We start from the raw sequence: 19,283 nt of genomic DNA on the forward strand, positions 1-19,283 counted from the left end.
GGGTCAGTCTGGGCGGTCCCAGAGTGACCAGGACAGTTAGCCCGGGTCAGTCTGGGCGGTCCCAGAGTGACCAGGACAGTTACCCCGGGTCAGTCCGGCCAGTCCCAGAGTGACCAGGACAGTTACCCCGGGTCAGTCCAGCCAGTCCCGGAGTGACCAGGACAGTTAGCCCGGGTCAGTCTGGGTGGTCCTGGAGTGACCAGGACAGTTAGCGCGGGTCAGTCTGGACGGTCCCGGAGTGACCAGGACAGTTAGCCCGGGTCAGTCCGGCCGGTCCCGGAGTGACCAGGACAGTTAGCGCGGGTCAGTCTGGCCGGTCCCGGAGTGACCAGGACAGTTAGCCCGAGTCAGTCTGGGCGGTCACGATGTGGTCCCGGTCCATATTCCTCCCTGGGTGAAAAGTGCCCCAGATTGGTTTTAATCCTGTCCGGAATGTTGGTAGAAGCCAGCCTAAAGAACAACAACAATTTGCATTTATATAGTGCCTTTAATCCCACGGAGCTTCACAGGAGCGTAATGGAGGAAACTGACCCTGAGCCAAAGAAGGAACAAAAGAACATCAGAAATAGGAGCAGGAGTCGGCCATTCGGCCCCTCGAGCCTGCTCCGCCATTCAATGAGATCATGGCTGATCTTCTACCTCATCTCCACCTTCCCGCACTATCCCCATAAAACTTGATTCCCTTAATATTCAAAAATCTATCAATCTCAGCCTTGAATATACGCCACGACTGAGCCTCCACAGCCCTCTGGGGCAGAGAATTCCAAAGATTCACCGCCCTCTGAGTGAAGAAATTCCTCCTCATCTCAGTCCTAAATGGCCGACCCCTTATCCTGAGACTGTGACCCCTGGTTCTAGACTCTCCAGCCAGGGGGAAATGTCCTCCCTGCATCTACCCTGTCAATCCCCCTCAGAATCTTGTATGTTTCATTGAGATCACCTCTCATTCTTCTAAACTCCAGAGAGTATCGGCCCATTCCACACAATCTCTCCTCATAGGACACCCCAACATGGAGGAATGAGGAGGACCGAGTCAGATGGATGAAGCAGCCCCAGTGTGGGTCCAGCCCACCTCTCCACTGCTGGTGGGCCGTCAGGGGAAGTGAAAGGTCAGCAATGATGAGATGAGTGATTGGGGGCTGAGAACGGACCTGAGAAACTTTGGTAACTGGTTCCCGGGCCGGCTCTCAGCCCTGAACACGGCCGCCTAACCTCCCGGGAGCGCAGCGAGCGCCCAGCAACCCTTGGGAGAAGCTGGAGCGGGAATGAGAGGCAGGGTGGGAATCCCCCCAGGGCCTCGGTTGGGAACGGTCTGGTCCCTTCCATAACTGCCCGGTGCTCCCGGGCGTCTGATGTGGTTACCATGGGATACGGCCAGACCACGGAGCTAGTAATAACAATAACGTATCATTAAATACTGAGAGGCCTGGTCGAGGTGAAGCCCATCACTGTACAGAGTTGTCTCGGTCTAGTTGCTCAATTCCTGAAGAAAGCGAGGGTTCAATCGAAGGGTGTGGGGTCGGGGGGAGTGAAGGGGAAGGGGGTTGGGGAGGAGGGGAGGGTCCCTGGTGAGACCCATTATTGGGCAGATGAAGAGCACAGGGTTAATACCTAGAAGCTGAATGAGCGCCATTTTAGCACAGACTGTCCAAACCAAAACAGCCAAGTCCCTGGTGAGACCCATTATTGGGCAGATGAAGAGCACAGGGTTAATACCTAGAAGCTGAATGAGCGCCATTTTAGCACAGACTGTCCAAACCAAAACAGCCAATCAGTAGAGAGATCGGCCACCCATTGACATAATGGTTAAGCTTTGCTCCTTTGTGTCACATTCCCGTGGTGACCCCATTCGACCTCGGGGGTAGCGGTACAGGAGGAACAGCATTGGGCTACACAAAGGCCAGCCCTTCCTCTCCGATCAAGCCCACCTCTCGCAATCCCTTCCCTCTCCCGCGGGTCCCATTGTCTCAGTCACACTGTCCACCTCAAGCTCCCTCGCTGTTAACTCGTTCCACCACTCGGCCCCACGTTGGCAGACAGACGCTTCACTCCTTCTTCCCGAAGAATTTCTTGAAGACGGATTTGTTCCTTGCCCTGGGAAGGCTCCCGAGGTCCCGTTGTTCGAACGGAAGGACGTGCGTCCGACCCCCGAGGTGGCTGTGCGCCTCCAGCGGGCCCGAGCCCCCGCTGCTCAAAGACTGGCACCTGCTCCTGGGGGAGACATGCAATCGCTCCCCGATATACAAGGTGACAGAGTAACAGCTGGGAGCCTTTGAGCTGTCGGCACCTCTCCCCATGGTGTAAACGGGCATCATCGTCTGATGGGAGGCTGCAAACAAGACCAAGAGGGAACTGTTAGAACTCAGAGTTAGGCAAATAGGCTGGCTTCGATGGGAGAGTTAGTGTACTAGAGCGATGGGCTTCGATGGGAGGTTTAGTGTACTAGAGGGATGGGCTTCGATGGGAGAGTTAGTGTACTAGAGGGATGGGCTTCGATGGGTGAGTTAGTGTACTAGAGGGGTGGGCTTCGATGGGAGAGTTAGTGTACTAGAGGGATGGGCTTCGATGGGTGAGTTAGTGTACTAGAGGGATGGACTTCGATGGGTGAGTTAGTGTACTAGAGGGATGGGCTTCGATGGGAGAGTTAGTGTACTAGAGGGATGGGCTTCGATGGGTGAGTTAGTGTACTAGAGGGATGGACTTCGATGGGAGAGTTAGTGTATAGAGAGATGGGCTTCGATGGGAGAGTTACTGTACTAGAGGGATGGGCTTCGATGGGTGAGTTAGTGTACTAGAGGGATGGACTTCGATGGGTGAGTTAGTGTACTAGAGGGATGGACTTCGATGGGTGAGTTAGTGTACTAGAGGGATGGGCTTCGATGGGAGAGTTAGTGTACTAGAGGGATGGACTTCGATGGGAGAGTTAGTGTACTAGAGGGATGGGCTTCGATGGGTGAGTTAGTGTACTAGAGGGATGGACTTCGATGGGAGAGTTAGTGTACTAGAGGGATGGGCTTCGATGGGAGAGTTAGTGTACTAGAGCGATGGGCTTCGATGGGAGAGTTAGTGTACTAGAGGGATGGGCTTCGATGGGTGAGTTTGTGTACTAGAGGGATGGGCTTCGATGGGAGAGTTAGTGTACTAGAGGGATGGACTTCGATGGGTGAGTTAGTGTACTAGAGGGATGGACTTCGATGGGAGAGTTAGTGTACGAGAGGGATGGGCTTCGATGGGTGAGTTAGTGTACTAGAGGGATGGGCTTCGATGGGTGAGTTAGTGTACTAGAGGGATGGACTTCGATGGGTGAGTTAGTGTACTAGAGGGATGGACTTCGATGGGAGAGTTAGTGTACTAGAGGGATGAGCTCGATGGGAGAGTTAGTGTACTAGAGCGATGGACTTCGATGGGAGAGTTAGTGTACTAGAGGGATGGGCTTCGATGGGTGAGTTAGTGTACTAGAGGGATGGGCTTCGATGGGTGAGTTGGTGTACTAGAGGGATGGACTTCGATGGGAGAGTTAGTGTACTAGAGGGATGAGCTTCGATGGGAGAGTTAGTGTACTAGAGGGATGGGCTTCGATGGGAGAGTTAGTGTACTAGAGCGATGGGCTTCGATGGGAGGTTTAGTGTACTAGAGGGATGGGCTTCGATGGGAGAGTTAGTGTACTAGAGGGATGGGCTTCGATGGGTGAGTTAGTATACTAGAGGGATGGGCTTCGATGGGTGAGTTAGTGTACCAGAGGGATGGGCTTCGATGGGAGAGTTAGTGTACTAGAGGGATGGGCTTCGATGGGAGAGTTAGTGTACTAGAGGGATGGGCTTCGATGGGAGAGTTAGTGTACTAGAGGGATGGGCTTCGATGGGAGAGTTAGTGTACTAGAGGGATGGGCTTCGATGGGAGAGTTAGTGTACTAGAGGGATGGGCTCGATGGGAGAGTTAGTGTACTAGAGGGATGGGCTTCGATGGGAGAGTTAGTGTACTAGAGGGATGGGCTTCGATGGGAGAGTTAGTGTACTAGAGGGATGGACTTCGATGGGAGGTTTAGTGTACTAGAGGGATGGGCTTCGATGGGAGAGTTAGTGTACTAGAGGGATGGGCTTCGATGGGAGAGTTAGTGTACTAGAGGGATGGGCTTCGATGGGAGAGTTAGTGTACTAGAGGGATGGGCTTCGATGGGAGAGTTAGTGTACCAGAGGGAAGGGCTTCGATGGGTGAGTTAGAGTACTAGAGGGATGGGCTTCGATGGGAGAGTTAGTGTACTAGAGGGATGGGCTTCGATGGGAGAGTTAGTGTACCAGAGGGATGGACTTCGATGGGAGAGTTAGTGTACTAGAGGGATGGGCTTCGATGGGTGAGTTAGAGTACCAGAGGGATGGGCTTCGATGGGAGAGTTAGTGTACTAGAGGGATGGGCTTCGATGGGTGAGTTAGTGTACTAGAGGGATGGGCTTCGATGGGTGAGTTAGTGTACTAGAGGGATGGGCTTCGATGGGACAGTTAGTGTACTAGAGGGATGGGCTTCGATGGGTGAGTTAGTGTACTAGAGGGATGGGCTTCGATGGGAGAGTTAGTGTACTAGAGGGGTGGGCTTCGATGGGAGAGTTAGTGTACTAGAGGGATGGGCGTCGATGGGAGAGTTAGTGTACTAGAGCGATGGGCTTCGATGGGAGAGTTAGTGTACTAGAGGGATGGACTTCGATGGGAGAGTTAGTGTACTAGAGGGATGGGCTTCGATGGGTGAGATAGTGTACGAGAGGGATGGGCTTCGATGGGAGAGTTAGTGTACTAGAGGGATGGGCTTCAATGGGAGAGTTAGTGTACTAGAGGGATGGGCTTCGATGGGAGAGTTAGTGTACTAGAGCGATGGGCTTCGATGGGAGAGTTAGTGTACGAGAGGGATGGGCTTCGATGGGAGAGTTAGTGTACTAGAGGGATGGGCTTCGATGGGAGAGTTAGTGTACTAGAGGGATGGGCTTCGATGGGTGAGTTAGTGTACTAGAGGGATGGGCTTCGATGGGACAGTTAGTGTACTAGAGGGATGGGCTTCGATGGGAGAGTTAGTGTACTAGAGGGATGGGCTTCGATGGGAGAGTTAGTGTACTAGAGGGATGGGCTTCGATGGGAGAGTTAGTGTACTAGAGGGATGGCCTTCGATGGGAGAGTTAGTGTATAGAGAGATGGGCTTCGATGGGAGAGTTAGTGTACTAGAGGGATGGGCTTCGATGGGTGAGTTAGTGTACTAGAGGGATGGGCTTCGATGGGAGAGTTAGTGTACTAGAGGGATGGGCTTCGATGGGAGAGTTAGTGTACTAGAGGGATGGGCTTCGATGGGAGAGTTCGTGTACTAGAGCGATGGGCTTCGATGGGAGAGTTAGTGTACTAGAGGGATGGACTTCGATGGGAGAGTTAGTGTACTAGAGGGATGGGCTTCGATGGGTGAGTTAGTGTACAAGAGGGATGGACTTCGATGGGAGAGTTAGTGTACTAGAGGGATGGACTTCGATGGGAGAGTTAGTGTACTAGAGGGATGGGCTTCGATGGGTGAGTTAGTGTACTAGAGGGATGGGCTTCGATGGGAGAGTTAGTGTACTAGAGGGATGGGCTTCGATGGGAGAGTTAATGTACCAGTGGGATGGGCTTCGATGGGAGAGTTAGTGTGCTAGAGGGATGGGCTTCGATGGGAGAGTTAGTGTACTAGAGGGATGGGCTTCGATGGGTGAGTTAGTGTACTAGAGGGATGGGCTTCGATGGGTGAGTTAGTGGACTAGAGGGATGGGCTTCGATGGGTGAGTTAGTGTACTGGAGGGATGGGCTTCGATGGGTGAGTTAGTGTACTAGAGGGATGGGCTTCGATGGGACAGTTAGTGTACTAGAGGGATGGGCTTCGATGGGAGAGTTAGTGTACTAGAGGGATGGGCTTCGATGGGAGAGTTAGTGTACTAGAGGGATGGGCTTCGATTGGAGAGTTAGTGTACTAGAGGGATGGGCTTCGATGGGAGAGTTAAGGTACTAGAGCGATGGGCTTCGAGGGGAGAGTTAGTGTACTAGAGGGATGGGCTTCGATGGGAGAGTTAGTGTACTAGAGGGATGGGCTTCGATGGGAGAGTTAGTGTACTAGAGGGATGGGCTTCGATGGGTGAGTTAGTGTACTAGAAGAATGGGCTTTGATGGGAGAGTTAGTGTACTAGAAGGATGGGCTTCGATGGGAGAGTTAGTGTACTAGAGGGATGGGCTTCGATGGGAGAGTTAGTGTACTAGATGGATGGGCTTCGATGGGTGAGTTAGTGTACTAGAGGGATGGGCTTCGATGGGTGAGTTAGTGTACTAGAGGGATCGGCTTCGATGGGAGAGTTAGTGTACTAGAGGGATGGGCTTCGATCGGTGAGTTAGTGTACTAGAGCGATGGGCTTCGATGGGAGAGTTAGTGTACTAGAGGGATGGGCTTCGATGGGTGAGTTAGTGTACTAGAGGGATGGGCTTCGATGGGAGAGTTAGTGTACCAGAGGGATGGGCTTCGATGGGAGAGTTAGTGTACTGGAGGGATGGGCTTCGATGGGAGAGTTAGTGTACTAGAGGGATGGGCTTCGATGGGTGAGTTAGTGTACTAGAGGGGTGGGCTTCGATGGGAGAGTTAGTGTACTAGAGGGATGGGCTTCGATGGGAGAGTTAGTGTACTAGAGGGATGGGCTTCGATGGGTGAGTTAGTGTACTAGAGGGATGGGCTTCGCTGGGAGAGTTAGTGCACTAGATGGATGGGCTTCGATGGTTGAGTTAGTGTACTAGAGGGATGGGCTTCGATGGGAGAGTTAGTGTACTAGAGGGATGGGCTTCGATGGGTGAGTTAGTGTACTAGAGGGATGGGCTTCGATGGGAGAGTTAGTGTACTAGAGGGATGGGCTTCAATGGGAGAGTTAGTGTACTAGAGGGATGGGCTTCGATGGGTGAGTTAGTGTACTAGAGGGATGGGCTTCGATGGGTGAGTTAGTGTACTAGAGGGAAGGGCTTCGATGGGAGAGTTAGTGTACTAGAGGGATGGGCTTCGATGGGTGAGTTAGTGTGCTAGGGGGATGGGCTTCGATGGGAGAGTTAGTGTACTAGAGGGATGGGCTTCGATGGGAGAGTTAGTGTACTAGAGGGATGGGCTTCGATGGGAGAGTTAGTGCACTGGAGGGATGGACTTCGATGGGTGAGTTAGTGTACTAGAGGGATGGGCTGCGATGGGAGAGTTTGTGTACTAGAGGGATGGGCTTCGATGGGAGAGTTAGTGTACTTGAGGGATGGGCTTCGATGGGTGAGTTAGTGTACTAGAGGGATGGGCTTCGATGGGAGAGTTAGTGTACTGGAGGGATGGGCTTCGATGGGTGAGTTAGTGTACTAGAGAGATGGGCTTTGATGGGAGAGTTAGTGTACTAGAGGGATGGGCTTCGATGGGAGAGTTAGTGTACTAGAGGGATGGGCTTCGATGGGAGAGTTAGTGTACTAGAGGGATGGGCTTCGATGGGAGAGTTAGTGTACTAGAGTGATGGTCCTCGATGGGTGAGTTAGTGTACTAGAGGGATGGGATTCGATGGGAGAGATAGTGTACTAGAGGGATGGGCTTCGATGGGTGAGTTAGTGTACTAGAGGGATGGGCTTCGATGGGAGAATTAGTGTACTAGAGGGAGGGACTTCGATGGGTGAGTTAGTGTACTAGAGGGATGGGCTTCGATGGGAGAGTTAGTGTACTAGAGGGATGGGCTTCGATGGGTGAGTTCGTGTACTGGAGGGATGGGCTTCGATGGGAGAATTAGTGCACTAGAGGGAGGGACTTCGATGGGTGAGTTAGTGTACTAGAGGGATGGGCTTCGATGGGAGAGTTAGTGTACTAGAGGGATGGGCTTCGATGGGAGAGTTAGTGTACTAGAGGGATGGGCTTCGATGGGAGAGTTAGTGTACTAGAGGGACGGGCTTCGATAGGTGAGTTAGTGTACTAGAGGGATGGGCTTCGATGGGTGAGTTAGTGTACTAGAGGGATGGGCTTCGATGTGTGAGTTAGTGTACGAGAGGGGTGGGCTTCGATAGGAGAGTTAGTGTACTAGAGCGATGGGCTTCGATGGGAGAATTAGTGTACTAGAGGGATGGGCTTCGATGGGAGAGTTAGTGTACTAGAGGGATGGGCTTCGATGGGTGAGTTAGGGTACTAGAGGAATGGGCTTCGATGGGAGAGTTAGTGTACTAGAGTGATGGGCTTCGATGGGAGAGTTAGTGTACTAGAGCGATGGGCTTCAATGGGAGAGTTAGTGTACTAGAGGGATGGGCTTCGATGGGAGAGTTAGTGTACTAGAGGGATGGTCTTCGATAGGTGAGTTAGTGTACTAGAGGGATGGGCTTCGATGGGAGAGTTAGTGTACTAGAGGGATGGGCTTCGATGGGAGAGTTCCTGTACTAGAGGGATGGGCTTCGATGGGTGAGTTAGTGTACTAGAGGGATGGGCTTCGATGGGAGAGTTAGTGTACTAGAGGGATGGGCTTTGATGGGTGAGTTAGTGTACTAGAGGGATGGGCTTCGATGGGAGAGTTAGTGTACTAGAGGGATAGCTTCGATGGGATAGTTAGTGTACTAGAGGGATGGGCTTTGATGGGTGAGTTAGTGTACTAGTGGGATGGGCTTCGATGGGAGAGTTAGTGTACTAGAGGGATGGGCTTCGATGGGAGAGTTAGTGTACTAAAGGGATGGGCTTCGATGGGAGAGCTCGTGTACTAGAGGGATGGGCTTCGATGGGAGAGTTAGTGTACTAGAGGGATGGGCTTCGATGGGAGAGTTAGTGTACTAGAGGGATGGGCTTCGATGGGAGAGTTAGTGTACTAGAGGGATGGGCTTCAATGGGAGAGTTAGTGTACTAGAGGGATGGGCTTCGATGGGAGAGTTAGTGTACTAGAGGGATGGGCTTCGATGGGAGAGTTAGTGTACTAGAGGGATGGGCTTCGATGGGAGAGTTAGTGTACTAGAGGGATGGGCTTCGATGGGAGAGTTAGTGTACTAGAGGAATGGGCTTCAATGGGAGAGTTAGTGTACTAGAGGGGTGGGCTTCGATGGGAGAGTTAGTGTACTAGAGGAATCGGCTTCGATGGGGTAGTTAGGGTACTGGAGGGATGGGCTTCGATGGGTGAGTTAGTGTACTAGAGGGGTGGGCTTCGATGGGGGAGTTAGGGTACTAGAGGAATAGGCTTCGATGGGGTAGTTAGGGTACTAGAGGGATGGGCTTCGATGGGAGAGTTAGGGTACTACCACAACAGATTGTATTCATATAGCGCCTTAACGTAGTAAAATGTCCCAAAGCGCTTCACAGGAGCGTACTCAAACAAAATTTGAGCCAGATAAGGAGAAATTAGGAGAGATGAGCAAAAGTTTGGTCAAAGGGTTCGGTTTTAAAGGAGAGAGGTAGAAAGGCGGAGAGTTTTAGGGAGGAAATTCCAGAGCTTAGGGCCTCGGCAGCTGAGGGCACGGCCGCCAATAGAAACATAGAAACATCGAAGATAGGAGCAGGAGTAGGCCATTCGGCCCCTCGAGCCTGCTCCGCCATTCAATGAGGTCATGGCTGATCATCCAAATTCAGTGCCCTGTCCCTGCCTTTTCCCCATATCCCTTGATCCCTTTAGCCTTAAGAAATATATCTCACTCCTTCTTGAATATATTTAATAAGTTGGCCTCTACTGCCTTCTGTGGTAGAGAATTCCACAGGTTCACCACTCTCTGGGTGAAGAAATTCCTCCTCATCTCTGTCCTAAATGGCTTACCCCTTATCCTTAGACTGTGACCCCTGGTTCTGGACTCCCCCGCCATCGGGAACATCCTTCCTGCATCTAGTCTGTCCAGTCCTGTTAGAATTTTATAAGTTTCAATGAGATCCCCTCTCATTCTTCTAAACTCCAGCGAGTATAAGCCCAATCGACACAATCTCTCCTCATACGTCATTCCTGCCATCCCAGGTAACAGCCTGGTGAATCTTCGCTGAACTCCTTCCATGGCAAGAACATCCTTCCTCAAATAAGGTGACCAAAACTGTACACAATACTCAAAGTGCGGTCTCACCAAGGCCCTGTACAACTGCAGCAAGACATCCTTGTTCCTGTACTCGAATCCTTTTGCTATGAAGGCCAACCTACCATTTGCCTTCTTAACCGCCTGCTGCACCTGCATGCTTACCTTCAGCGACTGGTGCACAAGGACACCCAGGTCTCGTTGCACTTCCCCTTTTCCCAATCTATTGCCGTTCAGATAATAATCTGTCTTCCTGTTTTTGACACCAAAGTGGATAACCTCGCATTTATCCACATTATATTGCATCTGCCATGCATCTGCCCAATCACCCAACCTGTCCAAATCATACTGGAGTTTCTCTGCATCCTCCTCACAGCACACACGCCCACCCAGCTTTGTGTCGTCTGCAAACTTGGAGATATTACATCTAGTTCCCTCGTCTAGATCATTAATATATATTGTGAATAGCTGGGGTCCAAGGACCGATCCCTGCGGTACCCCACTAGTCACTGCCTGCCACTCGGAAAAAGACCCGTTTATTCCAACTCTTTGCTTCCTGTCTGCCAACCAGTTCTCTATCCAAGTCAGTACCTTACCCCCAATCCCATGTGCTTTAACTTTGCACACCATTTTCCCCACTACCGATGTCAGGCTTACCGGTCTATAATTCCCTGTTTTCTCTCTACCAACTTTTTTGAATAGTGGGGTTACATTAGCTACCCTCCAATCCGTGGGTACAGTTCCAGATTCCAGCGAATTTTGGAAGATGATCAGCAATGCATCTACTATTTCTAGGGCCACTTCCTTAAGTACCCTAGGATGTAGATTATCAGGCCCTGGGGATTTATCGGCCTTCAATGCCGTCAATTTCCCCAACACCATTTCCCTACAAATACTGATTTCTTTCAGTTCCACCCTCTCATTAGACCCTATGTTCCCCGGCATCTCTGGGAGGTTATTTGTGTCCTCCTTTGTGAAGACAGAACCAAAATATGTATTTAATTGGTCTGCCATTCCTTTGTTCCCCATTATAAATTCCCCTGATTCTGACTGCAAGGGACCTACGCTTGACTTCACCAATCTTTTTCTCTTCACATATCTATAGAAGCTTTTACAGTCAATTTTTATGTTTCTTGCAAGCTTTCTCTCATATCCTATTTTCCCCCTCTTAATTAATCCCTTTGTCCTCCTTTGCTGAATCCTAAACTGCTCCCAATCCTCAGGTTTGCTGCTTTTTCTAGCCAATTTATATGTCCTCTCCTTGGATCTTATGCTATCCCTAATTTCCCTTGTTAGCCACAGTTGAGTCACCTTTTTTGTTTTATTTTTATGCCAAACAGGGATGGACAAATTCTGTAGTTCATCCATGCGATCTTTAAATGTTTGCCATTGCCTATCCACTGTCAACCCTTTAAGTAACATTCCCCAATCTATCCTAGCCAACTCGCGCCTCATACCATCGTAGTTTCTTTTATTTAAATTCAGGACCCTAGTCTCTGAGTCAACTACTTCACTCTCCATCTTAATGAAGAATTCCAACATATTATGATCGCTCCTCGCACAACAAGATTGCTAATTAATGCTTTCTCATTACATAATACCCAGTCTAAGATGGCCTGATCTCTAGTTGGTTCCTCGACATATTGGTCCAGGAAACCATCCCGTAAACACACTACGAATTCCTCCTCCGCAGTCTTGTTACTAATTTGGTTAGCCCAATCTATATGTAGATTAAAGTCACCCATGATAACCGCTGTGCCCTTATTGCACGTGTCTCTAATTTCCCATTTAGTGCCATCCCCAACCTCCGCATTACTGCTTGGGGGTCTGTATACAACTCCCACTAATGTGGTGGAGCGATTAAAATCGGGGATGCTCAAGAGGCCAGAATTGGTGGAGCGCAGAGATCTCTGGGGGCTGTGGCGCAGGAGGAGATTACAGAGATAGGGAGGGACGAGCCCATTGAAGGGTTTGACAACAAAATTGAGAATTTTAAAATCGAGATGTTGCTGGACCGAGAGCCAATGTAGGCTAGCGAGCACAGGGGTGACGGGCAGCCGAGTTTTGGATCACCTCAAGTTTACATTGGGCAGAATGTGGGAGGCCAGCCAGGAGTGCGTTGGAATAGTCAAGTCTAGAGGTAACAAAGGCATGGAGGAGGATTTCAGGAGCGGATGAGCTGAGGCAAGGGCGGAGACGGGTTTGGCAGGCGCTACAATCAGCCTCTGTGGTTGTGTGGGGACACGGGCCTTTGCTGATAGACAGAGAAACACAAGCCTGAGAGAGTTTGAAGGGCAGCCTGACTTTTAACCGCCGTGAACTGATAGTCACGCCTCTGCTGCCCTCCAGTGGCCTCCTGTTTACCACAGCTTGGAAGTGAAACCTGTACTGGCATTATCAAAGCAGCTTGTCACCGTGCTGTATTACTGGGCTGTGGGCCAGTGTTTATTGCCCAACCTTAGACCCCAGGGCCTAGAAATTCAGTATAGCCACGTTTGGGGCGCTACAGCCGGGCGTTCGCTAAATTTAGCGCCCGGCGCAACTTAGCGCCACCTTCGCCGATATTCAGTTGCATCGCCCCAAGATGTTGCTGCTGCGCTAAAGCAGGCGATGCACGACTATCATAAGGCGCTAAGCCGACGTGCCGAGGCGCTAACACCGAGGGCGGGCGCAGCGCAGGTGCGGCGAGTTTCTGAATGAAGGCAGACACGCTGGCGCCAGTCAGCTCTTACAGGGGGAGGGTCGACTTGTTTGGCTGCCATGCCCTGCACACTGCAGCCCTGAAGCAAAGCCTGACCATTGCTGGTTCATCAGTTCTACGCCCTGGACCATGGAGAAGGCCGCTATTCTTCCAAATCCCATTGCACGCTCTTGCTGCTTGTCAACGGTCATGGGGAAGGAGATGAACTGACGTCTCCTTCTGAAAAGGGCATTGGTCACCTGGCGGATGCAGCAATGTACCGCAAACTGGGAGATGTTGGAAATGTCCCCAGTAGCGGATTGGAAGGAGCCGGTGGCATAGAAGTTGAAAGCCACCATCACCTTCACCGCCACCGACAGACGTCCTGCTCCTCAGCTGTGGTTGCAGATCTCTGCGAAGCAGGTGGCAGATCTCAGTGACCACCTTCCTTCTGAATCGCAGCCTCCGAACACACTGCTCCTCAGACATGTTCAGATATGAGAACTGCTGGCGGTATACCCTGGGTGGGTAAGGCCTCCTGTGCCGACGCCTGTTGGCCCTTCTCCGTCTGGCCATGACTGGCACTCTCTCACGGCGTCTCTGAGCCCTTTGAATGCAATGCAGAAAGCCAACGTTTCCACCCATTGCAGCCCCCATTATATGTGGCGACTCAAGGCTATGGCGTTGAAAGTGAAATCCAAGTGCAAAGCTCTGGCCTGAAGCCAGAAGTACCTGTGCGAGCGCTGAGTCAAAGCAGAAAGCTCTCTCCCTTTGGCTCTCTCCAAATATCCGTCTCTCACACAGAAGGATTGGCACAAAATGGCTGCCACTTATAATGCAGGAGGAGTCCCCTTTAAATAGCGCCCCCCGCGCCCCGCAGCGACTGGGAACCGTTCCCCTCTACCAGTCACTGGGGGCGCCAGGTGCACAGAAGGGCGGCGTCACTGAAGTTCCGGTTCGGGGCGCACCAAGGGCGTTGCACCATGAAATGACGTCAGGATCTGCGCGCGCAGCTGAGCGGACGCTGCGGTTTAGCGCCGCCACTAAATCTTGAGTGAAGTTCGCGAGAGGCGCAGATCGCGCCGCGCCCGGGCGCTAGCCGCTTAGCGCCCCACTTCTCCTCCTCCTAAGGCGCTAGCGGCTGGCGCTAACAACTGAATTTCTAGGCCATGGAGTCTGGAGTCATATGTAGGCCCAGACTGGGTCAGGACGGGAGGATCCCATTCCTGCAGGAAATGAAAGAAAGCCTTGCATTGGTATCATGTCTTCACCACCTCAGCATACTTCACAACCAATGAAGTACTTTTGGAATGGAGTCACTTGTTGTAATGTAGGAAACACGGCAGACAATTTGTGCACAGCAAGCTCCCACAAACAGCAATGTGATAATGACCAGATCATCTGTTTCAGTGATATTGGTTGAGGGAAAACTATTGACCAAGACACCAAGGATAACTCCCCTGCTCTTCTTCAAAAGACTGCCGTGGGATCCTTTACATCCAGCTGACAGAGCAGACGGGGGGGGACCTCCGTTTCATGTCTCATCCGAAAGACAACAACTCCGACAGTGCAGCGCTCCCTCAGTACTGCCCCTCCGACAGTGCAGCGCTCCCTCAGTACTGCCCCTCCGACAGTGCAGCGCTCCCTCAATACTGCCCCTCCGACAGTGCAGCGCTCCCTCAGTACTGCCCCTCCGACAGTGCAGCGCTCCCTCAGTACTGCCCCTCCGACAGTGCAGCGCTCCCTCAGTACTGCCCCTCCGACAGTGCAGCGCTCCCTCAGTACTGCCCCTCCGACAGTGCAGCGCTCCCTCGGTACTGCCCCTCCGACAGTGCGGCGCTCCCTCACTACTGCCCCTCCGACAGTGCAGCGCTCCCTCAGTACTGCCCCTCCGACAGTGCAGCGCTCCCTCATTACTGCCCCTCCGACAGTGCAGCTCTCCCTCAGTAATGCCCCTCCGACAGTGCAGCGCTCCCTCAGTACTGCCCCTCCGACAGTGCAGCGCTCCCTCAGTACTGTCTCTCCGACAGTGCAGCGCTCCCTCAGTACTGCCCCGCCGACAGTGCAGCTCTCCCTCAGTAATGCCCCTCCGACAGTGCAGCGCTCCCTCAGTACTGCCCCTCCGACAGTGCAGCTCTCCCTCAGTACTGCCCCTCCGACAGTGCAGCGCTCCCTCAGCACTGTCCCTCCGACAGTGCAGCGCTCCCTCAGTACTGCCCCTCCGACAGTGCAGCGCTCCCTCAGTAGTGCCCCTCCGACAGTGCAGCGCTCCATCAGTGCTGCCCTACCGACAGTGCAGCGCTCACTTAGTACTGCCCCTCCGATGTGCAATGCTCCCTCAGTACTACCCCTCCGACAGTGCAGCTCTCCCTCAGTACTGCCACTCCGACAGTGCAGCGCTCCCTCAGTACTGACCCTCCAACAGTGCAGCGCTCCCTCAGTACTGCCCCTCTGACAGTGCGGCGCTCCCTCAGTACTGCCCCTCCAACAGTGCCGCACTCCCTCAGTACTGACCCTCCGACAGTGCAGTGCTCCCTCAGTACTAACCCTCAGACAGTGCAGCGCTCCCTCAGTACTGCCCCTCCCACAGTGCAGCGCTCCCTCAGTACTGCCCCTCCGACAGTGCAGCGCTCCCCCAGTACTGTCCTTCGGACAGTGCAGCGCTCCCTCAGTACTGTCCTTCAGGCAGTGCAGCGCCCCCTCAGTACTGCCCCTCCGACAGTGCAGCACTCCCTCAGTACTGACCCTCCGACAGTGCAGCGCTCCCTCAGTACTGCCCCTCCGACAGTGCAGCGCTCCCTGAGTACTGCTCCTCCGACAGTGCAGCGCTCCCTCAGTACTGCCCCTCCGACAGTGCAGCGCTCCCTCAGTACTGCCCCTCCGACAGTGCAGCTCTCCCTCAGTACTGCCCCTCCGACAGTGCAGCGCTCCCTCAGCACTGTCCCTCCGACAGTGCAGCGCTCCCTCAGTACTGCCCCTCCGACAGTGCAGCGCTCCCTCAGTAGTGCCCCTCCGACAGTGCAGCGCTCCTTCAGTGCTGCCCTACCGACAGTGCAGCGCTCACTTAGTACTGCCCCTCCGATGTGCAATGCTCCCTCAGTACTACCCCTCCGACAGTGCAGCTCTCCCTCAGTACTGCCACTCTGACAGTGCAGCGCTCCCTCAGTACTGACCCTCCAACAGTGCAGCGCTCCCTCAGTACTGCCCCTCTGACAGTGCGGCGCTCCCTCAGTACTGCCCCTCCAACAGTGCCGCACTCCCTCAGTACTGCCCCTCCCACAGTGCAGCGCTCCCTCAGTACTGCCCCTCCGACAGTGCAGCGCTCCCCCAGTACTGTCCTTCGGACAGTGCAGCGCTCCCTCAGTACTGTCCTTCAGGCAGTGCAGCGCCCCCTCAGTACTGCCCCTCCGACAGTGCAGCACTCCCTCAGTACTGCCCCTCCCACAGTGCAGCGCTCCCTCAGTACTGCCCCTCCGACAGTGCAGCGCTCCCCCAGTACTGTCCTTCGGACAGTGCAGCGCTCCCTCAGTACTGTCCTTCAGGCAGTGCAGCGCCCCCTCAGTACTGCCCCTCAGACAGTGCAGCACTCCCTCAGTACTGACCCTCCGACAGTGCAGCGCCCCCTCAGTACTGCCCCTCCGACAGTGCAGCGCCCCCTCAGTACTGCCCCTCCGACAGTGCAGCGCCCCCTCAGTACTGCCCCTCCGACAGTGCGGCGCTCCCTCAGTACTGCCCCTCCGACAGTGCAGCACTCCCTCAGTACTGCCCCTCAGACAGTGCGGCGCTCCCTCAGTACTGCCCCTCCGACAGTGCAGCGCTCCCTCAGTACTGCCCCTCCGACAGTGCAGCGCTCCCTTAGTACTGCACTGGGAGTGTCAGCCCAGATTTGTGCTCCAGTCTGTGGAGAGGGCTCGAACTGACGGCCCCTGACTCAGAGTGCAACTAACTGAGCCAAACTGGCGCGCAAAGAAACTCCAACGATGTAGGCTTACCTGATGTGAAGGAGTACGATCGGCGCTTGTTCATCGGGGGAGACACATCCGCGGTTTCGGGACCTCGATCACAGCATAGCTGATCCCAAACACACTGCCCTGGGGTCGTGACCTGTGGGTGCGAGCTGAAGTATTCTCCTGAAACAGAATCAACACAGTTGGCATGAGTGGCATAGAGAGAGGGGGCCGCTCAGCCCCTCGAGCCTGTTACACAGAGAGAGAGGAGGGCGCTCAGCCCCTCGAACCTGTTACACAGGAACAGGAGGAGGCCATTCAGCCCCTCGAACCTGTTACACAGAGAGAGAGGAGGGCGCTCAGCCCCTCGAACCTGTTACACAGGAACAGGAGGAGGCCATTCAGCCCCTCGAGCCTGTTACACAGGAACAGGAGGAGGCCCATTCAGTCCCTCGAACCTGTTACACAGGAACAGGAAGAGGCCATTCAGCCCCTCGAGCCTGTTACACAGGAACAGGAGGAGGCCATTCAGCCCCTCGAGCCTGTTACACAGGAACAGGAGGAGGCCATTCAGCCCCTCGAACCTGTTACACAGGAACAGGAGGAGGCCATTCAGCCCCTCGAACCTGTTACACAGGAACAGGAGGAGGCCATTCAGCCCCTCGAGCCTGTTACACAGGAACAGGAGGAGGCCATTCAGCCCCTCGAACCTGTTACACAGGAACAGGAGGAGGCCATTCAGCCCCTCGAGCCTGTTACACAGGAACAGGAGGAGGCCATTCAGCCCCTCGAACCTGTTACACAGGAACAGGAGGAGGCCATTCAGCCCCTCGAGCCTGTTACACAGAGAGAGAGGAGGGCGCTCAGCCCCTCGAGCCTGTTACACAGGAACAGGAGGAGGCCATTCAGCCCCTCGAACCTGTTACACAGGAACAGGAGGAGGCCATTCAGCCCCTCGAGCCTGTTACACAGGAAGAGGAGGAGGCCATTCAGCCCCTCGAGCCTGTTACACAGGAACAGGAGGCCATTCAGCCCCTCGAGCCTGTTACACAGGAACAGGAGGCCATTCAGCCCCTCGAGCCTGTTACACAGGAACAGGAGGAGGCCATTCAGCCCCTCGAGCCTGTTACACAGGAACAGGAGGAGGCCATTCAGCTCCTCGAGCCTGTTACACAGGAACAGGAGGAGGCCATTCAGCCCCTCGAGCCCATTACACAGGAACAGGAGGAGGCCATTCAGCCCCTCCAGCCTGTTACACGGGAACAGGAGGAGGCCATTCAGCCCCTCGAGCCTGTTACACAGGAACAGGAGGATGCCCATTCAGCCCCTCCAGCCTGTTACACGGGAACAGGAGGCGGCCATTCAGCCCCTCGAGCCTGTTACACAGGAACAGGAGGAGGCCATTCAGCACCTCGAGCCCATTACACAGGAACAGGAAGAGGCCATTCAGCCCCTCGAGCCTGTTACACGGGAACAGGAGGAGGCCATTCAGCCCCTCGAGCCCATTACACAGGAACAGGAAGAGGCCATTCAGCCCCTCGAGCCTGTTACACGGGAACAGGAGGAGGCCATTCAGCCCCTCGAGCCCATTACACAGGAACAGGAAGAGGCCATTCAGCCCCTCGAGCCTGTTACACGGGAACAGGAGGAGGCCATTCAGCACCTCGAGCCCATTACACAGGAACAGGAAGAGGCCATTCAGCCGCTCGAGCCTGTTACACAGGAACAGGAGGAGGCCATTCAGCCCCTCGAGCCTGTTACACAGGAACATGAGGAGGCCGTTCAGCCCCTCGTGCCTGTTAAACAGCAACAGGAGGACGTCATTCAGCCCCCTTGAGCCTGTTACACAGGAACAGGAGGAGGCCATTCAGCGCCTCGAGCCTGTTACACAGGAACATGAGGAGGCCGTTCAGCCCCTCGAGCCTGTTACACAGGAACAGGAGGAGGCCATTCAGCCCCTCGAGCCTGTTACACAGGAATAGGAGGAGGCCATTCAGCCCCTCGAGCCTGTTACACAGGAACAGCAGGAGGCCATTCAGCCCCTCGAGCCTGTTACACAGGAACAGGAGGAGGCCATTCAGCCCCTCGAGCCTGTTACACAGGAACAGGAGGAGGCCATTCAGCCCCTCGAGCCTGTTACACAGGAACAGGAGCAAGCCATTCAGCTCCTCGAGCCTGTTACACAGGAACAGGAGGAGCCCATTCAGCCCCTCGAGCCTGTTACACAGGAACAGGAGGAGGCCATTCAGCCCCTCGAGCCTGTTACACAGGAACAGGAGGAGGCCATTCAGCCCCTCGAGCCTGTTACACAGGAACAGGAGCAAGCCATTGAGCCCCTCGAGCCTGTTACACAGGAACAGGAGGATGCCCATTCAGCCCCTCCAGCCTGTTACACGGGAACAGGAGGCGGCCATTCAGCCCCTCGAGCCTGTTACACAGCAACAGGAGCAAACCATTCAGCCCCTCGAGCCTGTTACACAGGAACAGGTGGAGACCCTTCAGCCCCTCGTGCCTGTTACATAGGAACAGGAGGAGCCCATTCAGCCCCTCGAGCCTGTTACACAGGAACAGGAGCAAGCCATTCAGCCCCTTGAGCCTGTTACACAGGAACAGGAGGAGGCCATTCAGCCCCTCGAG

The 19,283-nt window shown here is 54.0% G+C and overlaps 1 protein-coding gene across 10 annotated transcripts in view; it reads right to left on the bottom strand.

Moving 5' to 3' along the window:
- Window positions 1-1,672: 1,672 nt before the first annotated feature.
- The window catches only part of LOC147113198 (uncharacterized), a 337,266-nt gene continuing 319,655 nt past the window's right edge, over window positions 1,673-19,283 (bottom strand). For 9 of the 10 annotated variants that reach the window (XM_085998113.1, XM_085998114.1, XM_085998109.1 and 6 more), the window contains 2 exons: window positions 16,692-16,829; window positions 1,673-2,329 (listed from right to left, as the gene is read on the bottom strand). In XM_085998113.1, coding sequence (XP_085854239.1) covers window positions 2,046-2,329; window positions 16,692-16,829 — 422 coding nt within the window. In that variant the 3' untranslated portion in view covers window positions 1,673-2,045. The remainder of the gene's footprint in view (window positions 2,330-16,691; window positions 16,830-19,283) is intronic. The other variant, XR_015079637.1, reaches the window with a different exon arrangement.

The sequence above is a fragment of the Somniosus microcephalus genome, chromosome 9 (genome assembly GCF_052327205.1).
Source record: "Somniosus microcephalus isolate GS21.2 chromosome 9, FLI_Smic_1.0, whole genome shotgun sequence".
Classification (NCBI taxonomy): Eukaryota; Metazoa; Chordata; class Chondrichthyes; order Squaliformes; family Somniosidae; genus Somniosus; species Somniosus microcephalus.